Below are 20910 nucleotides of genomic sequence, written 5' to 3'. Positions count from 1 at the left end.
ATGGATGCCGCTGTTAAAATTCCAAGCTATTGGTAAAAGAGGGAGCTCATCGCCAAGCCTTGACCCTTCACAAGCAAAGCCGATAACTATCAGGATCCGCCATGCAGGAGGACTTGGTTGTGTAGCGTTTTACATGGTCTCTGTCCTAATTTCCCCAAGTGTTTTAGACTTGATGATACGGGCCGTTAAACAAGGTTCTGCTGGATTCTGATGAGCATAATTAAACTAACCGATGTCCAATCCCTTCAGTTAGGCTCAGGTCAACAATAGAATGCATTTTGGGTACAACCAAACATTCAATATTATAGACATATCATAATAATCAAACTGAAAACAACATGATTAGTTCTTTAATTGCCCCCCTCCGTCATTTGGCTTAATGATCATGACGGACAGGTTGCACCAACCCAAGGCTGGTATCTCTATGTTACTCCACAGTATCCCTTGAAGAGCCACTTGAAAGTCATGAGGCTCATTCTATATTGTGGACAGTGGTCCCAAAATAGTATTACCCTTGAAGGCGAAGTGGACATAGTGATTGAGACCTGTGCTGGTGTTGTCTGTAATGGCTTGTCAGAGACCGATGGAGGATGGCAAATAGTAACTCTGTGTAATGCTGATAGAGCGAGCACATGCACAATAACCTACTGAGTTATCTATATCATCGCTGTCTCGGGGAGGCCGACTCTTGATCTAGAACAGGGTCTACAGTGTCATCCACTCAATAAGTGCTCTACACTATCTGGTTCCAGCTCTATTCTTACAAGCGTAAGGCAGTGTGTTCTAGTTGTTGCACAAGCCCATGCACTGGGGTACTGTAGGAATGTGACTTGACGGGAATAACCATTGCCACATTTTCCACTTCTTCCAAAAATATGTCACTCTAAATATCAAAGGGAATCTTTGGCAGTTCACTGCCTGCTGATGCATGACAGAGTTTAGGTTAATGTTTCTGTCACAGTCATATTTATTTGTTGGAGTAACTGTAAATGAGCAGATAGTACTGCAGGCTGTTGGTGACCAAACACCATAACACATTTAGCATTGCCAAAAGATATGAGAAATTAGGACTTTCTGGTCATAAAATGATGGCAGATCAAGAGGAATTGGTGGTAGGAGACTGTCAAGGTGAACCACCAAAGTCATTAAATAAACAAGCTTAACACTCTGGTAGCTTGTTACAAAGCACTTATGCTTAACTTAAAGCAATATGTAAAGTATTTATACAGTTCTCAAAAAGGGAAAATATAACAGAAGAACAATCCCAGACCAATTTAGAAAAATGTAATAATGTTTAATAAATAATGACACAAAAATGACAATTCCAGTAAGCAGAACTGGAGATATGAATTTTTAAAGTGTGAATTAAAAATAGTGCTAAAAAGCAAAAAGAACCAACCACAGTTATCTGATTGTGCTAGACCAGTTCAAAGTCTAAAGTTAAAGCCAACCACAATGGATTGCGGGTTAGATACAAGGACCCAGTTCATCCCAATGGAAGGTGTGTCTTTTGACTTAGAAACTTTTATGGAGAAAAAGTGGTCGTCAACAAGTCACCAGCAGGGCACGCTGCAAGCTGGATCAGAAGCAGGGCTCGATGACGGCGGGTTACTGAAGAACCAGGTCCCGGTGCTGTAGCTGATTATGATGGGAAAGCTCAGAGTTGGCAAAGTTCAAAGTCTGTGCCTGGAAATGCCTTGACTTTGATAGGATGCTGCACAGCATTGGTCCCGATGAAGCCCTCAATGTTCAGACGTAAAAACAATTCAGCAAGCTGAGTTTGACTGACGATTCAACATTAATGGCTGCAGCTTTGATGGCGATCCTAGTCCTGACTGGTTCTCTAGACATGGGTGTTTGCGATTACCAAATAGCGAATCTCAAAAATGTGCTTTGTGGTAATCGCTAACCATACACTATGTACATTTGGCCCTATATTTCTAAAATGGGCCTCTTTGAAATGTTGGATGTTAAGTTCTTTTGTAATGCTATTCACACTTGTGAGTGTGCCGGCCATGGGTAGTCATATTCCTTATGCCGGTTCTCACCGCTTTCCTCAAGCATCACAGAGAGTAGTTTTCCATAAAACATCGGCTTGTGGTGCTGAATGTAAAGCACCAGCTTGCTCTGAAGACAAGTGATTCTAGAGAAACCCTTAGATAATGCATAGTCTGTGCACAAATGATAACTCAGAATTGGAAAGCACTTGCATTCAGTCATAGCAATAGATCAAGGGTAGCGGGAGGTAGTTCTGCATGACAGTACACATGTAAATGTCATTGCATATGTCATTTACGCTGTTCAGCGCTGGGAAGGAAAAAACACAAAGATCACGCGGCAGAACTGTGTTTCTTGAACAAATCATAATAAGCTTAGTAAAATTGCTTGCGATTTAGTGTTCAGACATTTTGGATTGATAAGCCTGCTGAGCACAACCACCAGCAAAAAAAAAAAATCAATTTCTCTCTCTGTAATATCTACAGGCTACAAGATGCAAATTGCTGGAACGTAGTGGGTCCATCACAACCCTGCAACAGCAGTTAAATAACACCCAAAGGCAGGCGGAAGAGTGGCTGTGCGCTCTGAGAGGAGCACCACAGATGCTTGGACTGACAGAAGATGCATGGAAGCAATAAACGAATTATACAAGTCTTACACATGCAATCTGATTATTCTGACCAAAGTGTTAATTGGATCCTAACTGCTAGATCTGATATGGGTAGTCTTGTGGCGGGAAACCTTTCAACGTGATGAACTGTAATTCACCGAGCTGCTTGAAGCACTTGTAATTTACTGCATGTCATGCTATGAGGAGCCTGACCCATGCACTGGGCATTACCTGTAATGCGGGAATCCTTTCAATGGAGCCGGTTGGTTCGAGTGCGCGACTCTTCCAGACAGAGTTTGCGCCTCTGTTCACGATCCACACATGGGCTTCTCTATTATATTAACGATTATTGGACGCAATAGCTGCTGAAATATGGCACTGAGTTATGTGACCAGACAAATATTAGCACTGGCTCATGTTTGAATCGGGGCGGTGGAGGGAGGGGCATCTGGTATTGTAAACCAAATCCGACCTGCGTGGTATGAAAACTCTCGAGTCCAAGACATCAAAGCAGGCGAAACCCTATTGAAATGGCCATGACATGTATGCACACGAGAACCCCTGGTACCGTCCGGAGACATGCACTTTGTGCACATCCGGTTGCTTAAGCCTAATATGAGATCTGTGTATGTACTAAGGGATCGACATAGTGTCTGTGCTTCTCACCTGGGAAACTAGAGGCCCTACTGAATGATCAGCCCTGGGGTCTGCCTCTGTGGGAGACAACTTCTGCAATAAAAATTGGAGGCTACCCCTCACAGGAACACCAGGTAGAATCTGATTTTAGGACATAGTCAATTCAATTCAATTCAAGAATCTTTATTCGGTGATTAAAAAACACCATAAAAGCACACATACATATACATAGATAAAACGGCATTAAATATTAGTCAAGATCCTTGTGCATAAATAACAATAAAATACTGACATACAAGGCTGTAAATTTAAAACAGGGAGTCACAAGTCTTTTAATCCTCTCCCCTTGTCTTCCTTAGTCGGACCGCAACCTTGATAAAATTCATAACACAACACAAGGTTAGCGGGTCAGAAGCTTTTTGCAAGTAGATTAGTGCATCTCTGGCATGTTCCAGGTGGGCCTTTTTTAGGATGTCTACTAGGAATCTACGCCTGGGCATTGAATAATAGGGACAGAGCAAAGTAAAATGAAGGGAGTCCTGCGGAGACCGATTGTCGCAGCCGCAGGGTCCCTTCTGCTCGATTGACATGGTAAAACCTGCTGGCGAGGCCAACATAAAAGGAAGTAGGCTCAGTCTGAAACGGCACATAAGAAATCTGTCCTGTGTATTGTGTACAAGATACAGGTAGGGCTCCATACCCTCCACACTCTTCACCAAAGTATGAGCCCTTATTGACTTTTTTTCCCCTTCAGCCAGAGCACGGCATTGGGTTTTCCGCTCTAGGAAAATTTCCCCTACTTGTTTCTTGTGCTGTGCTGAAATGGTGGTGGGGTTCTTGAAGAGGTTTCCAAACCCTAGTTCCTCAAGAGTGTTTCTCACATATTTGAGCCATGGGATGCGCATGCAGTGGGTCCTACCTAGGCAGTCCAGTAAGATTTTTCTACTTAGATGCGCGTCTGGATTTACCCAGATTTTTAGCCACGCCACAATTGGCCTAAGTTTTAACAAATCGACCAGATATGGCCTCCCTAGCTCCCTGTGAGCTATGAGTCCAGCAGTGCTGGGTGGTACCCTCAGGATAGATTTCAGATGTTTGTTCTCTTCCTGGTCAATTCTAGAGGTATTCACGAAGCCCCAAACTTCTGCCCCATAGCTTACTTTAGCGCATGTTATGGAGCCGTACAGGTTCATCACCTGTTCCGGACTCCATCTGCCCAACCTCCTGCCATATCCGGCTATTGCCCCGTTAGAGGCAATCATTTTGTTACAGCGCTCTTCCACCAAGGAGTTAAATTGAAGAGCACCATCAAAGGTTACTCCGAGATAGGAGAACGTTTTAACCTCCTCTAAACAATGGGAGCCTATTGTGTAAGAAAATTTTGAGGAAGGTTTTTTGCCTGCCAGGAGCACGTAAGATTTGCTTAGGTTGACAGATAAGTCCAGATCGCTCATAAACTTGACGAACCCATCTATCAGAATCTGTAGGCTTCGTGGTGTACGCGCCAGCAAGACCGCGTCGTCTGCGTAAAGCAGGACAGGGATTTGCCGCGTCCCAACCCTTGGGGAATCTGCCTTTAAGCCCAAAAGAAACTGTTCCAAATTATTAATGTAAAGGGAGAACAAAAAAGGGGCAAGAATACAACCTTGTCTGACTCCACTTTTGCATGGAAAGGAGTCCGTCAAACCTCCCTCCCTGTTAAATCTAACTCTAGCCGTGGTGTCGCTATGCAGCTCTCTTAGTATGGTAATTAGGCCGCTCTCGATCCCCATCCCTGCCATCATGTCCCACAACTTCCCTCTGTTGACGTGATCGAATGCTGCTGCCAGGTCCATGAATCCCATATAAATGGGTTCCTTACTGGCCAGAGTATATTTGGCAGTCAGCATATATAGGTTCAGGCATTGGTCGCTGGTGGACCTCCCTGACCTGAACCCATATTGAGTGTCCGAGAAGATGTTGTTCTCTTCGGTCCACTCGGACAATCTGTTCAGGAGTGCCCTTCCCAGAAGTTTAGCCGAGACGTCAATCAGGGAAATAGGCCGATAACACTTGGGGTCGTCCTTGTTGCCCTTTTTAAAGATTGGCACAATGATCGCTTTAGACCATGATGGAGGGAGACCGCAGGTGATAGCAGTGTTTAGGACCCTGGTCATCAGTGGGGCCCAAAGATCTATATTACTAAGAAAAAGGTCAGGGGGAATTCCATCTGGGCCCGGGGCTTTATTCTTAGTTAGACTCTCCATCCCTGCCGTGATCTCCTTAAGGGTAAATACTACCGGAGGAGCCTGACTTGGGGTTACTGATGACTCTACGTGGGGACCCGATTCATGGTTATACAGGCTCCTAAAGTGTGTGACCCACTGCTCCGGGAGGATGTTAGCCCCTATCTCCGGAGAATCATTTTCTTGAAAGGTCGGTTTATTGATGATTCTCCAGAACCCCGCTAGGTCCCTTCTTTCCCCTGCCTCTCTCAGATCTGCCCAAGCTTCTGCCTGCAGGGTGAGTTTCCTCCTTTTGGTCTCTTTTTTATATTTTTCTCTGCATGCCCTGATTACTTGTGGATCTCGTGGTTTTAACTTAAGGGAGCATTTCAGTTCCCTCAGTGCCTTGGAACAATCTTTATCAAACCACCGGGGATTGACCAGATTACGCGTGGGCGCACTGGACCTTAGTAATCCGTCTATCAGGTTGGCAATGTGGTTAAATGCTTCTAATAACCTTGGTCCCTGGACTTCCAGATCCAAACATTCATTTATGGCCAGCAGACCCTTATCGCTCAGGTTTTTATAGAACTTTGCCCCATCTATTTTGGACCATTTCAGTCTCCTGCCTTGATCGGTGACCCTCTCCACGATTGAACGATGGGCATTGGAGCCAATACCCGCCCTATATGCGAGCATTAGAACAAGCGGGTTATGGTCGCTGAAAGTGTTCCAGTCTATCCCTACACTGACTACTTTATTAACCAGGGATCTCGAGACCAGAATATAATCTATAATAGACGAGCAGCCCCTGCCCTTAAAAGTTGGTGGGAGTGTACCATCCGACTGTGGGTCTACCATATTAATGGTGTGCTCTAGGTCGTACTTAAGCCGAAGCAACCTAAGAGCCGACCCAGTAGGTGAGTGAGAAAAATGCGGTCCCTTCTCAATTGGGCATTGCGCCCAATCTGTGTTCTTTTTGACCAGTACCGGACAAAGGTGACAATTAAAATCCCCCACCACAAGCAGTCCACCAGACGGTCCCTTATTCTGGGATATGATTTATTTTCCTAACCTTTGGTCGAGTTCAGTTAATACCGGGGTGTGGCTATTTTCTAACTCGGTGCTATATATGTTAAAAACAGAGAAACGTAACCCCTTTCCCTGGAACCGAACCGCCTGTATCCCATATGAGAACCAGTCTGGAAAGGACCAGGTGCCTGGCAGGTCTAAATCTACATAGATGGACAAACCGCCCATTGCTCTCCCTGAGCTAGATTTTCGGGCGGGAACAAAAAAACACTTGTACCCCTGCAGATGGTAGTTATTCTCCACAGCCCATGTCTCCTGTACACATATAATGTGAAATGTTCTAATGAAGTCCACCCATTCCTTATTGTTGAATTTGCCCGCTATACCCGCTATATTCCATGAGATAAGTCTCACACCCTCTCCACTCCATTCAGCACCCCCCTGGGCCCTTGGTCTTCTTTCCCACATTGATCTTTGCATTCCCTGCCCATGTCCCCCTCCTGTCTTGTCTACAACTATTTCCTTTGGCACAACGCAGTTTGGTTCCCCCTCACCAACCACCAGGATTTGCTGAGCCTTGGATCTTTGCTCCTCCAGTCTTTCTACCGTACCTCCAATTTCTATACAACCCTGGGGGGCATTGTCTGTCTGTCAATCGACCCCTTCAAGGCCATTTAGGCAATGGAACCGGTTATAGGAAAATAAGGGTTGTTCAGGTTGGCCACAAAACGGCCTAGGGTCGAAGGCCTGGTGACTCCCCCTCCTGCCAACCCTCTCCCAGTTGTCATGAGTTTGGGGTTGCTGAGATAGGACTGGGATGATGGGAAAAAAGAACGACACATGGAGGGTTTGGATGGTGGATTCCCTAGATCTGTTTTTCCCTTGACATATATGGGACACCGTTCCTGTGTCCCTAAAACTCACCAGTATGCAGTCCCCTTTAATAGATTTTTGTGTTCTTCCCACCCATGGTACCCTTCTTACCATTATAATTTCGTTATTAAAATGTGTCGGGAGGGGTCTATTTATGTTTAACCACTTGATTACCCTACTTTTTAGGGCACAAAAATCCTTCGTTTCACCTTCCTCAAGTGGAGGGACACCTGCCATAACGACAGTAAAAGCATTGGTCTCTGGAGGTAAATTGGGTCTGCGTGGTCTCAGGGTGAGCTTCATTAAAGGGGTCGGGGTGCTCTTGTCTACCGGCTGTGCCGGGGGTACAGATCCTAAAGGAGGGTTGGGCATATTGGTGTTAGGGGGCTTAGCTGTTGCAGGCTTTGGCCTTGTGGGTTGTTGCGAGGGTGCCACATTCACAGCTTGTGGAGGGACTGGATTGGCGACACTATTTGCCGACTGCTTAGGGGCTACAGTGGAGGGAGTGGACTCTGATTGCCTTCCCTGTCTGCCAGCTGGAGTTTTCAGACTGCCCAATGTGGCCTCTAAAATGGTTAGTCTGATCTCAATCTTTTTAATACTCTCGCTGATCGGTAATAACAGGGACCTTAGCAAAAATTCTAGGTTTCCCAGCGGGACAACAGACAAGGGAATATTAGCAATACCAACTCCTGTGTCTTTTATCATATTAGGAGCTGGATCCTCATGAGCAATGGGTTTAGGGTGTAAATCGACCAATGGTTTCTCTACTAATGTGGGGGTTTTTAAAAACGTCCCAAAATCAGAGTGTGGAACCTTGGGTTTGCTCTTTCCTTGAACTCCCCTCGATTTCCTCCTGCGTTTATTTGGAGGAGGTCCAAAGGCTACTTGTGTGTTAGTTGGCTTAGATTTAGTTTTCCTAATCTTCGAGGCTGGAGGGGCCGGAGGGGGTTGGGACACTAAATCAATGGTCACCCTTGGGGGGCTAGAACTAATTTCTGGGGCTATACTCAAGGCTTCAACTGGTGATATGTTAGTGCAATCCCTCAGCAATAGTGGGACATCATCAATTCGGGACAACTCCTCCCTTGGTAAAATAAGTTGGTCTCCGAGGGGCGTGTTTTTCATATTATCTATTGAGCGTCTCCGTTCTGCCCTTAACCTGGACAGATTACACTCTTTGTCCCCCTCCCCCACTGCCCGGGAGAAATAATTCTCTAGAGTCCTATTCTTTGCTCCACCCGGTTTTAGTGGGGTGCTCTCCCTTGCAGGGGACGGCATAATGTTCACAATAAATTAAACTCGGCGGGCGGCTCCACCCGAGTGTAAGAGACCAGGGATCGGAAGCACAATCCAAGAGGGTAGGCCCAGCCCGGCCACCTTCGGCCCCGGACGGCCACAAACGGTCCCGCCCTTGTCCCGGGCTTCTCCCGGCGCCCTCCCGCGCGCTCCCGCGCCGCGGAAGAAGCTGCACCTGATATAGGGGGAGGATGCTTAGGGGGCGTGGCCAGCAGGGAGAGCGTCCAGGTGCAGGAAATGATGGCAGCACAGGGACTCCTGGGCAATGGAGTCCCTGATCCTCACCTGGCGCTCGCAGCCCTGCTCCCCGAGATTCAGGCAGCTCCCCTGTCAGGAATCAGCAACGATGCGCCCAGGCACACGGGCGAAGCGGGACCCGCGGAGCGGGTTCCGCGAGGTGTAGCAGCAGAACAAACAGCCCAACAGGAAGGACCTCGCAGGACAGAGCTCGCGCTCACAGGTCAGTCAATGTCTCCCAAAGAGCTAGGGACAAGCAGGCTCTTTTCAGCTGTGCTTAGGGGGCGTGGCCAGCAGGAAGAGCGTCCAGGTGCAGGAAATGATGGCAGCACAGGGACTCCTGGGCAATGGAGTCCCTGATCCTCACCTGGCGCTCGCAGCCCTGCTCCCCGAGATTCAGGCAGCTCCCCTGTCAGGAATCAGCAACGATGCGCCCAGGCACACGGGCGAAGCGGGACCCGCGGAGCGGGTTCCGCGAGGTGCAGCAGCAGAACAAACAGCCCAACAGGAAGGACCTCGCAGGACAGAGCTCGCGCTCACAGGTCAGTCAATGTCTCCCAAAGAGCTAGGGACAAGCAGGCTCTTTTCAGCTGTGCTTAGGGGGCGTGGCCAGCAGGGAGAGCGTCCAGGTGCAGGAAATGATGGCAGCACAGGGACTCCTGGGCAATGGAGTCCCTGATCCTCACCTGGCGCTCGCAGCCCTGCTCCCCGAGATTCAGGCAGCTCCCCTGTCAGGAATCAGCAACGATGCGCCCAGGCACACGGGCGAAGCGGGACCCGCGGAGCGGGTTCCGCGAGGTGCAGCAGCAGAACAAACAGCCCAACAGGAAGGACCTCGCAGGACAGAGCTCGCGCTCACAGGTCAGTCAATGTCTCCCAAAGAGCTAGGGACAAGCAGGCTCTTTTCAGCTGTGCTTAGGGGGCGTGGCCAGCAGGGAGAGCGTCCAGGTGCAGGAAATGATGGCAGCACAGGGACTCCTGGGCAATGGAGTCCCTGATCCTCACCTGGCGCTCGCAGCCCTGCTCCCCGAGATTCAGGCAGCTCCCCTGTCAGGAATCAGCAACGATGCGCCCAGGCACACGGGCGAAGCGGGACCCGCGGAGCGGGTTCCGCGAGGTGCAGCAGCAGAACAAACAGCCCAACAGGAAGGACCTCGCAGGACAGAGCTCGCGCTCACAGGTCAGTCAATGTCTCCATAGTCGACTTGCTACACTGCCAAATCTGATTACACATACAATCAATGACTCTGTGTTTGATATGTGCTAGTGTACATAACAATGAGCAACATCGGTGTTACTGTGCTACATGTGTAATTATTCCCATCTTGGTTCATACATTGAGGATACACTCGCCACCATGCTAATAATTTGACCCTGTGTAGCAACTCAGGGTAAGACTCAGGGGAGGGATCCGTGTGTGTGCGGCCCATCGCCATCTCCTTACAGAGGTCACAGGTGTAAACAGAGACTACATCCCCAATACCTGCACTGTTCTGTATCTCCCAGGTTTGCCACGAGGGGCACAATAATGAGGGGAGGGCAGGAACGCTGATGTAGGAATTACTGTTATTCCACCTGGTGCTCCTTTGAAGTGTGGCCCCACATTCCATTGAAGACCTCATTGCTCGCAGACACAGGCACAATGCAAGACCCTTCAGAAGTGGGTCATTTTTCCAATGTGACGAGTACATGTACGATGCGGCTCCCTTAATATACAAACAAGTTTTTATATGTAAGTAAGTCAAACTGAGGTACACACACTCAGCATTTCTATTCTTCATACCGGTACAGGCTAGACGGTATCCCTCCTATTGTACTTTTTGCTACTTCATTGTAAACATTGCCATGAAATGGCCTGTTTCTAGGGAGCTAAAGTTTTTTCTATTTTGCCTTTAAAAATTAAATCAACTAAATAACTATACTACTAAGGTATACATTACCCGTATTTAAACATTAATTAATTAATTAAACGCAGGCTATTTGATCTCAATTTACATCAAACTTAATGTAGTAATATTCAGTAGTGTTAGCCTCTCATAATAAAAAGAGATATCTTTGTATGATGATGAGCTAAAAGTTCGCCACTAAAACATGTGCGGATCAGCAGATCACATATTGTAGTGCAGGCATGGCCCACTCAGTATTCCATCTTTCCAAAATTCAGCAAATTGAGTGCAATTAAACTAGGCAGCCTTAAAATGTCATAACATCTGTTCTTTACAGTGCTTAGAAATTGGAGAAGTGTAGCATGAAGCGCTATTTTAAAACAGATTATTCTTATATTTTTTATTAGGGGTTAGCGGAAGGTGGCGCTGGAGCTGCTAAAACAGCACGTTGAAACATGATCATTAACGTACTTAAGGCACTGTTAAATGTGCACGCTTTTATATGTCTCACTTTATCCTGGAGACAGCGCTCTGGTTTATTAAGGAGTGCAGTTTGAAGGAGTGTGGCTGAGCCTCAGCCCCTCTGAATAAATCACCTGCGAAAGACATGTTGCAGCAGGCTAGTTCATTTCTGAGAAGGCCGTTGGACCAGTCGCGCTCGGTTGCTGTTGTTTACCTTAATGCACTGCATGTTGAGCAGTATCTAAGTTGGCAGAGCTGGAGACATCATTGATCTGTCCTTATTAGCTGGGGTATTGGCACAGAGTAATTGCTGAGCCTTTGCTGCAGGGCCCTCGGCAGATCTTGCTGCCCGCTTCCATGGAGGCTCACCTCTGTCACGCAGAGGGCCTCATCAGTGGCTCCAAGTGCGCAGAGAGCTCTTAATGATCTGAAATTCTTCTGAGAAGTTGGTGATGTTTTCTCATCAGGATCCAATTTAGGGTGCTTTGTTCCATTCTTGAACTTTGCAGCCATAGAAAAGCAAGTCTGTTTGTAGGCTTCTCTGTGATGAGCCGGAAACCAGAGTACGAGACACTCCTACGCGAGATCTTTCAAGAGGCTAACACCTTTTCAAGGAACACTTAAGAGCCGGTGGCTACTGTGTATTTCACATGCGTGTGTCTCAGTCCAGAAAAGTCCTTAGAGTATTTTCTCTAAAAATTAAATGAAGCTCATATGGTCCTATTGTCCATATTGTTTGGTAGGTCATCTTTACACAGCCTGGTAGTAACACTGCATCTGAAAGGCAGTGCAGCCATCAGATCTCAAGGGCAGACCTTAGCCTGCTCCACATATATAAATCGCTGCTAGGGGAGTGTTCATTTTGATATTCAGTGACAAGGTTTCACGCACAGTTGGAAAGGCAGCGGGAGCGGGTGGGATCTGGTAGGCTGTAAATGCCGGTTCTGTGCTGTTCACTTTCTGCGCAGATGTTTATGGTGAGACGCTTCCATAAATGCTCATTACTGTTAGCCCTTCCAAGTGTCATTTCCAGGAGTTGAGAAAAGAAAATCTGCATTTCAACCACCATTTCTCTCTATTCACCGCACTTGTCAATCAGCTGGTTGCTGTATCTACAGGAATGGAGGTGTTATACTCTGGCAATTATCATGTCATATACTTGAAAATGTAAATGAATGTGTGTGTAAAATTAAATTTATGGGTTGTCAGTGAAGAATAAGAGGCAGGAGAGCAATTACTTATCTACTTTCATCTTTTGAGATCTGATGCATCGAGCAGAAAGCCAGGCAGCTAAATGCCGGCATTAGCATTGTGCGGGTCCTGGGATGAATGGCCCAGTGTCTCGCGCCGCTCCCCGGCCTCTTTGTTTTGGAGACTAGTGAAATTAAGATGATTATCAGCCATCAATCGAGAGGAAGCCCAGGAAGGCATGAAAGGCGCTTCCTTCTCATATTTATTTTTGCTGTCGTTGCGAGTTGTCTTCTATTAGGACAGCTCCCCTTTTTGTTGAAATGAATATTATTTTGGGTACATTTGTTAGCCCTTTCAGAAAGCCACAGTGTTGTGTTTTCTTTGTCTGCAGTTTAAGTATTGCTTTGCCATAAAATGTGCTTGCCCCTGCTTAATAAACTGGATGCATTATCAGCAGAGTGATGACGCGTTCGGGCAGTTGTGGGCATTCTTGGCTTTTTAAGTGCGGATCAGTGCAAACTGATGACCCTCGTGAGTCGACCCGACATTGCATTTAAAGAGTATGTGTTTACTCAAACGGCCTCCACCATGAAGAGCCGCGGGTGCTCATTTAAAAATGCTGAACTCGAGCGCGTTGAACGTGTCTTCGAATGTTGTGCTCTGTCAGAAGGCAGAGTTGTGTTCTTTATTGTGAGACAGGGAGTTCGCACACTCATCACATGGGCTGTGTTGCCACATTAAGGCGAGGTACCCCTCTCCTGCGGTTGTGTCGGGAGGCTGGTGAACAATGGGGCGCATTTGTTTGAATATGAATGCGCTTGAGATGGGAAACTGACCTTCAGCTGTGATTTCAGTTCATCAGGATTAGTCAAGCTGGGCGATCAAGAGCGCTAATGCATAATGATTTATCAAATGAAAAATGTGTAGTGACCATGCAAATGTTTCTGCTAATCTAAGAGAGGGACTTTAGCTTTCACGAGAAGGACCCGCAAGGGCATGTCAAGGCCCAAAGCAGAGGAGTTTGTAAAATAACTCGCGCGGCTTGTTTAGCCCAAGTGGGATTTTAAGTCCATCTTGGCCCCTTCGCACATGGGATGGAGCCTTGTGTGTCACCTGTAATCTCTTCAACAACAGGGGCACTAGCAGTGTGTTTGCACACGCTGTACAGAGAGTCTGTTTTAATCTGGCTGAAAATGTTCGGAAGGAGAGTGTGTAGCAGTGAAAGGAGTCCTGCATCCTATACTTTCCAGAAAGATGCAGTGACATTTTGTGAAACTAACAAAATGGATATTAGGAACGCGAAAATGTGGTACACCATAGGGTCACGTCCCTCGTGTTATGCTCTTTTCAGGGTTCCCCAGCCCCCTTGCTTCGGAATGCTTGTGCTCAGCTGTTGCTTTCAGATACAAATGAAGCCAGGTTTAGTTCTGCAGCCACTGGAAGGGGAGGAGATGTGGAAGGCCGTGACACGAGGGTCAGCGTGCATCACACCCAGTTGTATTGTCTATCACACTCTGCTTTACTGTGCATCTCAACCTGCTGTCTACATTTCACACAGGGCGGGATTATCATTCACGCCATTCTTTTCCACGAGGACTTCCTGCCAAAAGAGAACAGCGCCCCTGGCCTCAAAGCGTTACTTAGCACTTCTACTTGTAATTGTAACTTTCTATTAGTACTTATCTGGAGGTAGTTTCTAAATACTCTCGTATAGTGGGCATGCATCATTTGTCCCCACTCTCTGGACTGTCCCTGTACTGTGCCGAAGTGAGTCACTCTTTGGCTGCCACATTTCATGCAGAGCGAGGGAGAACTGACTTTTCCCAATGAACACATCACTGTGGTTGGAGTTGTGAGTGGATGTCTCTTCTCTGGCTGAAAAGGCAGAGGCCTGTAACCAGACGCTTGTCTGTAACCACGCAGCACTTCAGCAGTGCCAGGCATACGCCTGTTAGTATGTTTGTAACGTATGGTTTCCAACCTACATTGCTGAACAGATTTTCAGTGCCTCCTTTGTGTGTACTGCGGTGATGCACGGGGTGAGTGACATGCTTCTGGTGAGGTCTCTGAAGAACCAGGATCATCTTGGAGACCCAAAGAGACTGTTGCCCCCAGAAGGATGGCTGTACAAATGCCTGCACGGGCGCTGGCCACCGCACAGACGTGGAAAGGTGTGCCTTGTGGGTCCCTTTCGTGAGGCCCATGGTTCTCGCCACGCTGCAGGGCTGCACAGGCTGGTTTTCAGTGGTGGGAATTGCAGTGGGTCACACATTGCGCCACAGCAACCAAAAAAAGCGATAGAGCGACCTACAAAGGTCAATGGCAAAGAGTGTGTGTGTGCCTGTGTGTGCGCGCGTGTATGTGTACATATTACAATGTTTACATCTGACTTTGTATGTATATGTAGATCTCAATATCTATAGGTTTGTGAGTACATAGGTATTTACACACATACTTGCAGAACAAGATTCAATATTTCAAGCAAACAAAGCTGTGGGGCAAATACATGTGCTTGGCAATGTGCAGTGTCTTTTCTTTCTGTTTCTCTCCTGGCGCATGCAACTGCTGCGGCGGAGGGGCCCAGAGGGGCTAGACAAACAGAGCTGGGGTCGGGTTCCCATCTGACCCCCCTCTAGAGAGGCCAGTGCTACTGCCATGCTTTAGCTTGAAGTTGCAGCGATTGGCTGATTCTGCCCCTGTGTTATTTCAGGATGTGTAGGGAGGTGTAGCCGTAATGCATGGTAGAAAGGCGCAGGAATAAATCAAATGCCCCAAAACACTGTTTGAAAATACGCTCGATTCAGATAAAATAAGCCATTCATGAATCCTGCACGGCGTGTTCTGAAATCTAAGAGCGGTGTAAATGTCTTCTGAATGCGAGTTTGGGATTCCTCCCAACATTCTTGACAACAGTGACTAAAGCGCGCGAATATTCAATCCTATCAAACGCTACTTTAGTGCATTTATTGATGACTGTAGCCGTGATGCTGTTAACATGCTGCAAAGCAGTATTTATAACAATGATTGCTTTTATTTACCGAGAGAATGAAGTGGGTTCCTCCTCTCTCCCTGAAAAGAAAGTGATTGCTTTTTCAAAGGTTGCAAACTTGGCAGGCTGACAAGCTATTTGATTATGTGCTGCTTAGTACAAGCGATGCCTTCAAACAGTGCATCTGCCAGAGCCGCCGAGCACATACCTCGGGCGCTCACTCCAACGAGCCTCCCTCCCGCTCTCGCCTCGCCGGGAGAGCGCAGGCAGCGCACGGAGAGGACGGGAAACGCCATCTAAGGCGCGGGGAGGAAAGGCGTCATTTACAGTTCCAGGGGCAAACTTTAGTTGTGGCCATGTGAAGGTCCGCATGTGCTGCAGGAAGGTCGGAAGTACCCCAGACGGCCTCGACTACAGCCCCGGGATCGCATGGTGCATCACCGCCGCTCTTTGGTCGAGTATGTATTTTTGGAGGACGGGTGAGCAATATTTGATCAGAAACCGATATTGCAATCTCTGTAGACCTCGTTTGCTGCAGAAGTGATCACTGTCCTTTCGAGTGTCTCCTCTATCCACAGCATTTGAAGCGTTTCTGCTTCTCCTCCAGGGCTCGGCTCTGTTGATTTTGAAGGGTTGCAAAAAGCTCTGGGTGTTCGTGGCATTTGTAAGGGGCATCGGCCGATGCACTCCCTCCTGGGAGGCGTGTTTTTACAGCCTGAGCCGGCTGCCTCTGAAGGGAAAGTCCCACACTCAGTGGCAGGACGCAGCCCCAGCCCAGCCCGACGGGCGCTGCCGGCTGCACGTGTGGGGCGCTCCTGGAAAGTTTTACATGGGTGGTTTCTCCTGGAGACGTGAGAGGAGCCTGAAGACCTGTCTCTCTTTCCCCTGCAGGTTCCTGTGTCAGTGGCCATGATGACTCCGCAGGTGATCACCCCTCAGCAAATGCAGCAGATTCTTCAGCAGCAGGTGTTGTCTCCTCAGCAGCTCCAAGCACTTCTCCAGCAGCAACAAGCAGTGATGCTGCAGCAGGTGAGGCGCACTGCCGGCGCCGCTCTAAGGCGGAGGCCGGTTTAGTGGTATGATGGGCTTTTGAATCCACCTGCTCTTTGCAAACTTAAATGCCACACATCACATTTGATATAATAATAAGACTTTATACCCAGATGTATTATGGGCACAATTTGTTGTTGGGAAGGGGAACTACATATGTAATAACTCCTTTGGTGCAACAGCAACCAAGCCGCAATCATTTGACCGGTTAGCGTCATGTGCCAGGCCCTTTGTAACCTGCTCTTCAACATAGGTCATAAGCAGGAACAGTGGTTCCTGTGGGCAAATGTAATTAATAAACAATACTCATACGCAGAATGGCAATTGGCAGGGGTAAAGTGGCCTATTGCCATTGTGCACATGAGTACTGTTTATTAATGACATTTGTACTCAGGAACCACTGTTTCTGCATGTATACTATGTACCCTGGTTCCATGTGAGTAGGGTGGCCCTTGTTTCCTTTACACGGTTCAACATAGTTCAGCAGGGCAAGTGTAAAAAAATCACAGCCTCAGGTTCATTCCTAGCTTTGCACAGGGCAGAAGGGGACCATGCGTTTTACTTCAAAATGAACGTGGTCAACAGGCACTTAAAAGGGAAAGATACATTCATCCTGGAAAATAAGGCTAAAAAAGGAAATATGAACCATTTCCTCTGTGATATGTGCAGGAAAAACAGTGTTGCTTCTCAGTGCATCATAATAGGGTAGCAGCAGTAATTATTTTAATGGAAATGTATATTCATCTGTAATACATCAGATCGTGAATTATTTGTTAAAGTGATTTCCATGACTGCTTTAAAAGCGGTGCTGGTGTGTGATTTGCTGATTGATCACACCTGGCCTCGCGTAAGGGGGGTTGATATATTAATTAACATGCTATTGAGTAGTAGACAGTTGTATATTCGTTCACTCAGTATTCCTATTTTCATATAGATGATAGATGATAGAGTGTGTTTTGTATTTTAGAAGATGATTAACATTTTAGAGTTGGAAACTGCTTTGTTTTTGCTCTTAGTGCACATTTTTAAACCCCTGTCTGTTTGCGCGTAGTTTTTCTGCGGTGTAAATACCATGCATTCAATTTCATGTGACCTACTGCCTCTTTCAAGTTGACGTTTGAATTCACACTTTAATTACTTGGAACACATGTCAACTTAATGGAAAGTTTAAAATATACAAAGCTTAGAAGAATGCAGGTGATTTGTAATGCTTGAAAATTTGCCTTTGTTAAAGTCAAAATCGTTTATTCAGCAACAACTCCAAGAGTTTTACAAGAAACAGCAAGAACAGTTACATCTTCAGCTTTTGCAGCAGCAGCAACAGCAACAACAGCAGCAACAACAGCAACAGCAGCAACAACAACATCAACAGCAGCAACAGCAGCAACAACAACAACAACAGCAACAGCAACACCCAGGAAAGCAAGCAAAAGAGGTACGTCTGAAATGTTTTTTAGACGAGCTGATTGGCTGCTGCTGTATTCTATTTTAAAAATCGTCCCGTTTTTGTCATTTATTTTCTGTTTAGTTTTTCTGGTTCTCCCCTGCTTTTAATTGTCAGCCACCCGCATACCCGCATTGCTGCCACCTCACTCGCATCTTAACTTGGACAATCACCGCGTTTTAGCGGGTCCCTGCCCTCTGACTCGTGTTGGTGGCCATCTTGGGAGGGGGGACATTGCGTGAGGCGCAGGTAGCGCTCTAGTGATCCGAGTAGCCCGCGCTTGGCAAGCATAAAGGCAACCATGCTGACGCGCAGCGTCATCACGCAGCGTCATCGCCGGAATATCGCCGGAGTTTCGCCAGAGTCAAGCCCGTCTGTGCCCGTCCGGGCCCAGACGGGCCCAGGGCCTGTCATCATGCCCGACTCTGTGGCGCCATCTATGACCAGGCTTCGTTATGGGAGGGACACACTATTGTCGTTGCGTCCACCACACCCCATTAGGTGCGGCTTTTCACAGATGGTAACTATTCCGTTTTTACCATGTAGAGCCTGTCCTTCCGGCCATAATTCAGTGGCTGTCAAATCTACTCTTTCTATGGCTTTGCTAAATTGCCGGTCCCTGCCGAGCCACGCTATTGAAATTAATTCACTGATCTTAGACCACGAGCTGGATGTGTTGTTTCTTACAGAGACCTGGCTTTCCCCCAGCTCAGGTCCAGACATGGTCAGAGCACTCCCCCCGGGCTTTCACATAGTTCATCTTGATAGACCTAAGGGGAGGGGAGGAGGTATTGCAGTTCTCTATAGAGACACTCTTGCCTGTAAGATTCAGAATGGAGGGGTGACTGACTGTGAGAGCTTACAGTTCTCCCTTCGGTTGTCACCTACAGTGTGTCTGGTAGGTTTGCTGATTTACCGTCCCCCTGGACCCCTGGGTAGCTTCTCTAATTCTCTCCTTGAAACCACTGCACTCCTTGCCTCTTCAACGGCCAACTTTGTTGTCCTCGGGGACTTCAATATACATCTTGAGGACCCCACCAATGCCGCGGGAGTGGATCTGCTCGATGATTTTAAATCTTTTGGAATTAACTTGGCCAATTCGGGCATGACACATGAGAAGGGCCACTTGCTTGATCCCATACTTTCCAACCTGGACCACCTTATTCCATCTCCGGCTCTTGCCTTGCTTTGGACAGACCATTTTCTGGTGTCCGCGTCATGGCAATTCAATAGCCCAACTGCAGTGGTCTCACGGGCGTACACTCTGGAGAGAGCCTGGTCGAGGCTCCCAGTTGACACCTGGGTGGCACACTTGGAGGCCACGCAGCCCCCTCTGGGAGCTAATCCAATAGCTGCCGATGCTACCTTTTACACCTGGCTCGTGGAATCTTTGGATATTCTCTTACCCAAAAAGAAACAACTTACGAAGGGGAAGCGAATGGGCTCTGCACCCTGGTATTCGCCAGAACTCAGAACCCTGAGGAAGGGATGCAAGAGGCTAGAGCGGTCCTGGAGGAGAGACTGGAGTGAAGCAAGTCGTACAGAATATCGTGTGGCCCTGAGCAGGTATAAAGCCGCTATCCGGGTGGCAAAATCAAGATTCTTTGAAGAGCGCATAGGCTCGGCGGCTAATTCGTCTAAAGAGTCATTCAGGGTTATTAAGGAGCTACTGAATGCCCCCGATCCTCAGGTTATCCACGAGGACCCTCGTAAAAAATGTACAGAACTGGCCTCGTTTTTCAAAAGCAAAATTGACAGTATACTGGCCTCCCTTCCTCGGCTAGATGAGGTCACGTCCTCGGGGGATAATTCTACCTCCCATCTTAGGTTGCAATCGGTGGAGCTGGCCTCCCTGGGTCCGGTCACTAAGGAGGAAGTCTTGATGGCTTTGGGGTCCATGAAGAGCGGCTCCCCGAAAGATCCAGTACCTATTAAATATCTTAAACTGGTGTCATCTGTAATTGGTGGCCCTGTGACGGACCTGATAAACCTGTCTCTCGCCCAGGGGGTAGTTCCCCCTAGTTGGAAAGGGGCGGTGGTTAAGGCCCTTTTGAAAAAACCTAACCTTGATCCCGCCGACCTCGCCAACTTTCGGCCTATCTCCTTGTTGCCAGGTATCAGTAAGGTGGCTGAGAAGCTGGTGAACAGCCGCCTTTCGGACTTCTTGGAAACCAACTCCCTTCTGGGCGACTCCCAAACTGGTTTCCGCCCCGGTCAGGGGACTGACACCGCCCTGCTGGCCGTTGTGGAGAATGCGAGGAGCATGCTGGATTCGGGAGGCTCAGTGGCAGTGATCCTCCTGGATCTTAGCGCTGCTTTTGACACCGTGGACCATCAGGTGCTTCTCCAACGGCTCTCGGGGGTGGGGATTACGGGTCTGGCCCTCAAGTGGTTCGCCTCCTTTTTGGAAGGTCGCTCATTTGAGGTCTGGGAAGGCCAGGAAAAATCCGCTGCATCTCCTCTCCAGTGTGGTGTGCCACAGGGCTCTTCATTGAGCCCTACCTTATTTAACGTTTACATGGCCCCCCTGGAGAGTGTGGTACTGCCGCTGGGTATTAAAATCATCAGCTACGCTGATGATACTCAGCTGGTGGTTGGCCTTTCCCAATCGGCGCACCATCCCGACCGGCTGCACACGTGCCTTGGTAAGATCTACACGTGGATGTGCAGCTCAGCCCTAAAGTTAAATGGTTCCAAGACGGAATTGATGCTGCTGGGGAACTCTTCTCCATCTTTGTCCCCCAGCAGCTGGCCTGACTGTCTTGGACCGGTACCCCCCCCCCAAGCAGGAGATCAAGAGCCTGGGGGTATGGCTGGAGCAGGACCTATCGTTTAAAATCCATGCCAAAAAAACTGCTGGCGTATGCTTCGGCCTGCTCCGCTCAGCCCAGAAGATTCTGCCTTTGCTCCCAGTAGCCACTCGTAGGCTTCTCATCCAGGGACTTATCATCTCGCGACTGGATTTCAGTAATGCGCTCTTTCTGGGCGCTCCCGAGGCT

The 20910-nt window shown here is 47.9% G+C and overlaps 1 protein-coding gene across 11 annotated transcripts in view; it reads left to right on the top strand.

The window, feature by feature from the left end:
* FOXP2 (forkhead box P2) overlaps nt 1-20910 on the top strand; it is a 261057-nt gene that overhangs the window by 96152 nt on the left and 143995 nt on the right. For 6 of the 11 annotated variants that reach the window (XM_085653162.1, XM_085653163.1, XM_085653159.1 and 3 more), the window contains exons 4-5: nt 16309-16446; nt 17702-17902. In XM_085653162.1, coding sequence (XP_085509288.1) covers nt 16309-16446; nt 17702-17902 — 339 coding nt within the window. Of the gene's footprint in view, nt 1-15715; nt 15876-16308; nt 16447-17701; nt 17903-20910 lie in introns of those variants that run through there. The other 5 variants (XM_085653168.1, XM_085653166.1, XM_085653165.1 and 2 more) reach the window with 3 other exon arrangements.

Source organism: Triturus cristatus, chromosome 4_1, assembly GCF_964204655.1.
Source record: "Triturus cristatus chromosome 4_1, aTriCri1.1, whole genome shotgun sequence".
NCBI lineage: Eukaryota > Metazoa > Chordata > Amphibia > Caudata > Salamandridae > Triturus > Triturus cristatus.
The sequence above is the reverse complement of the archived record's forward strand: the minus strand, read 5'-3'. Positions and strand labels throughout refer to the sequence as shown.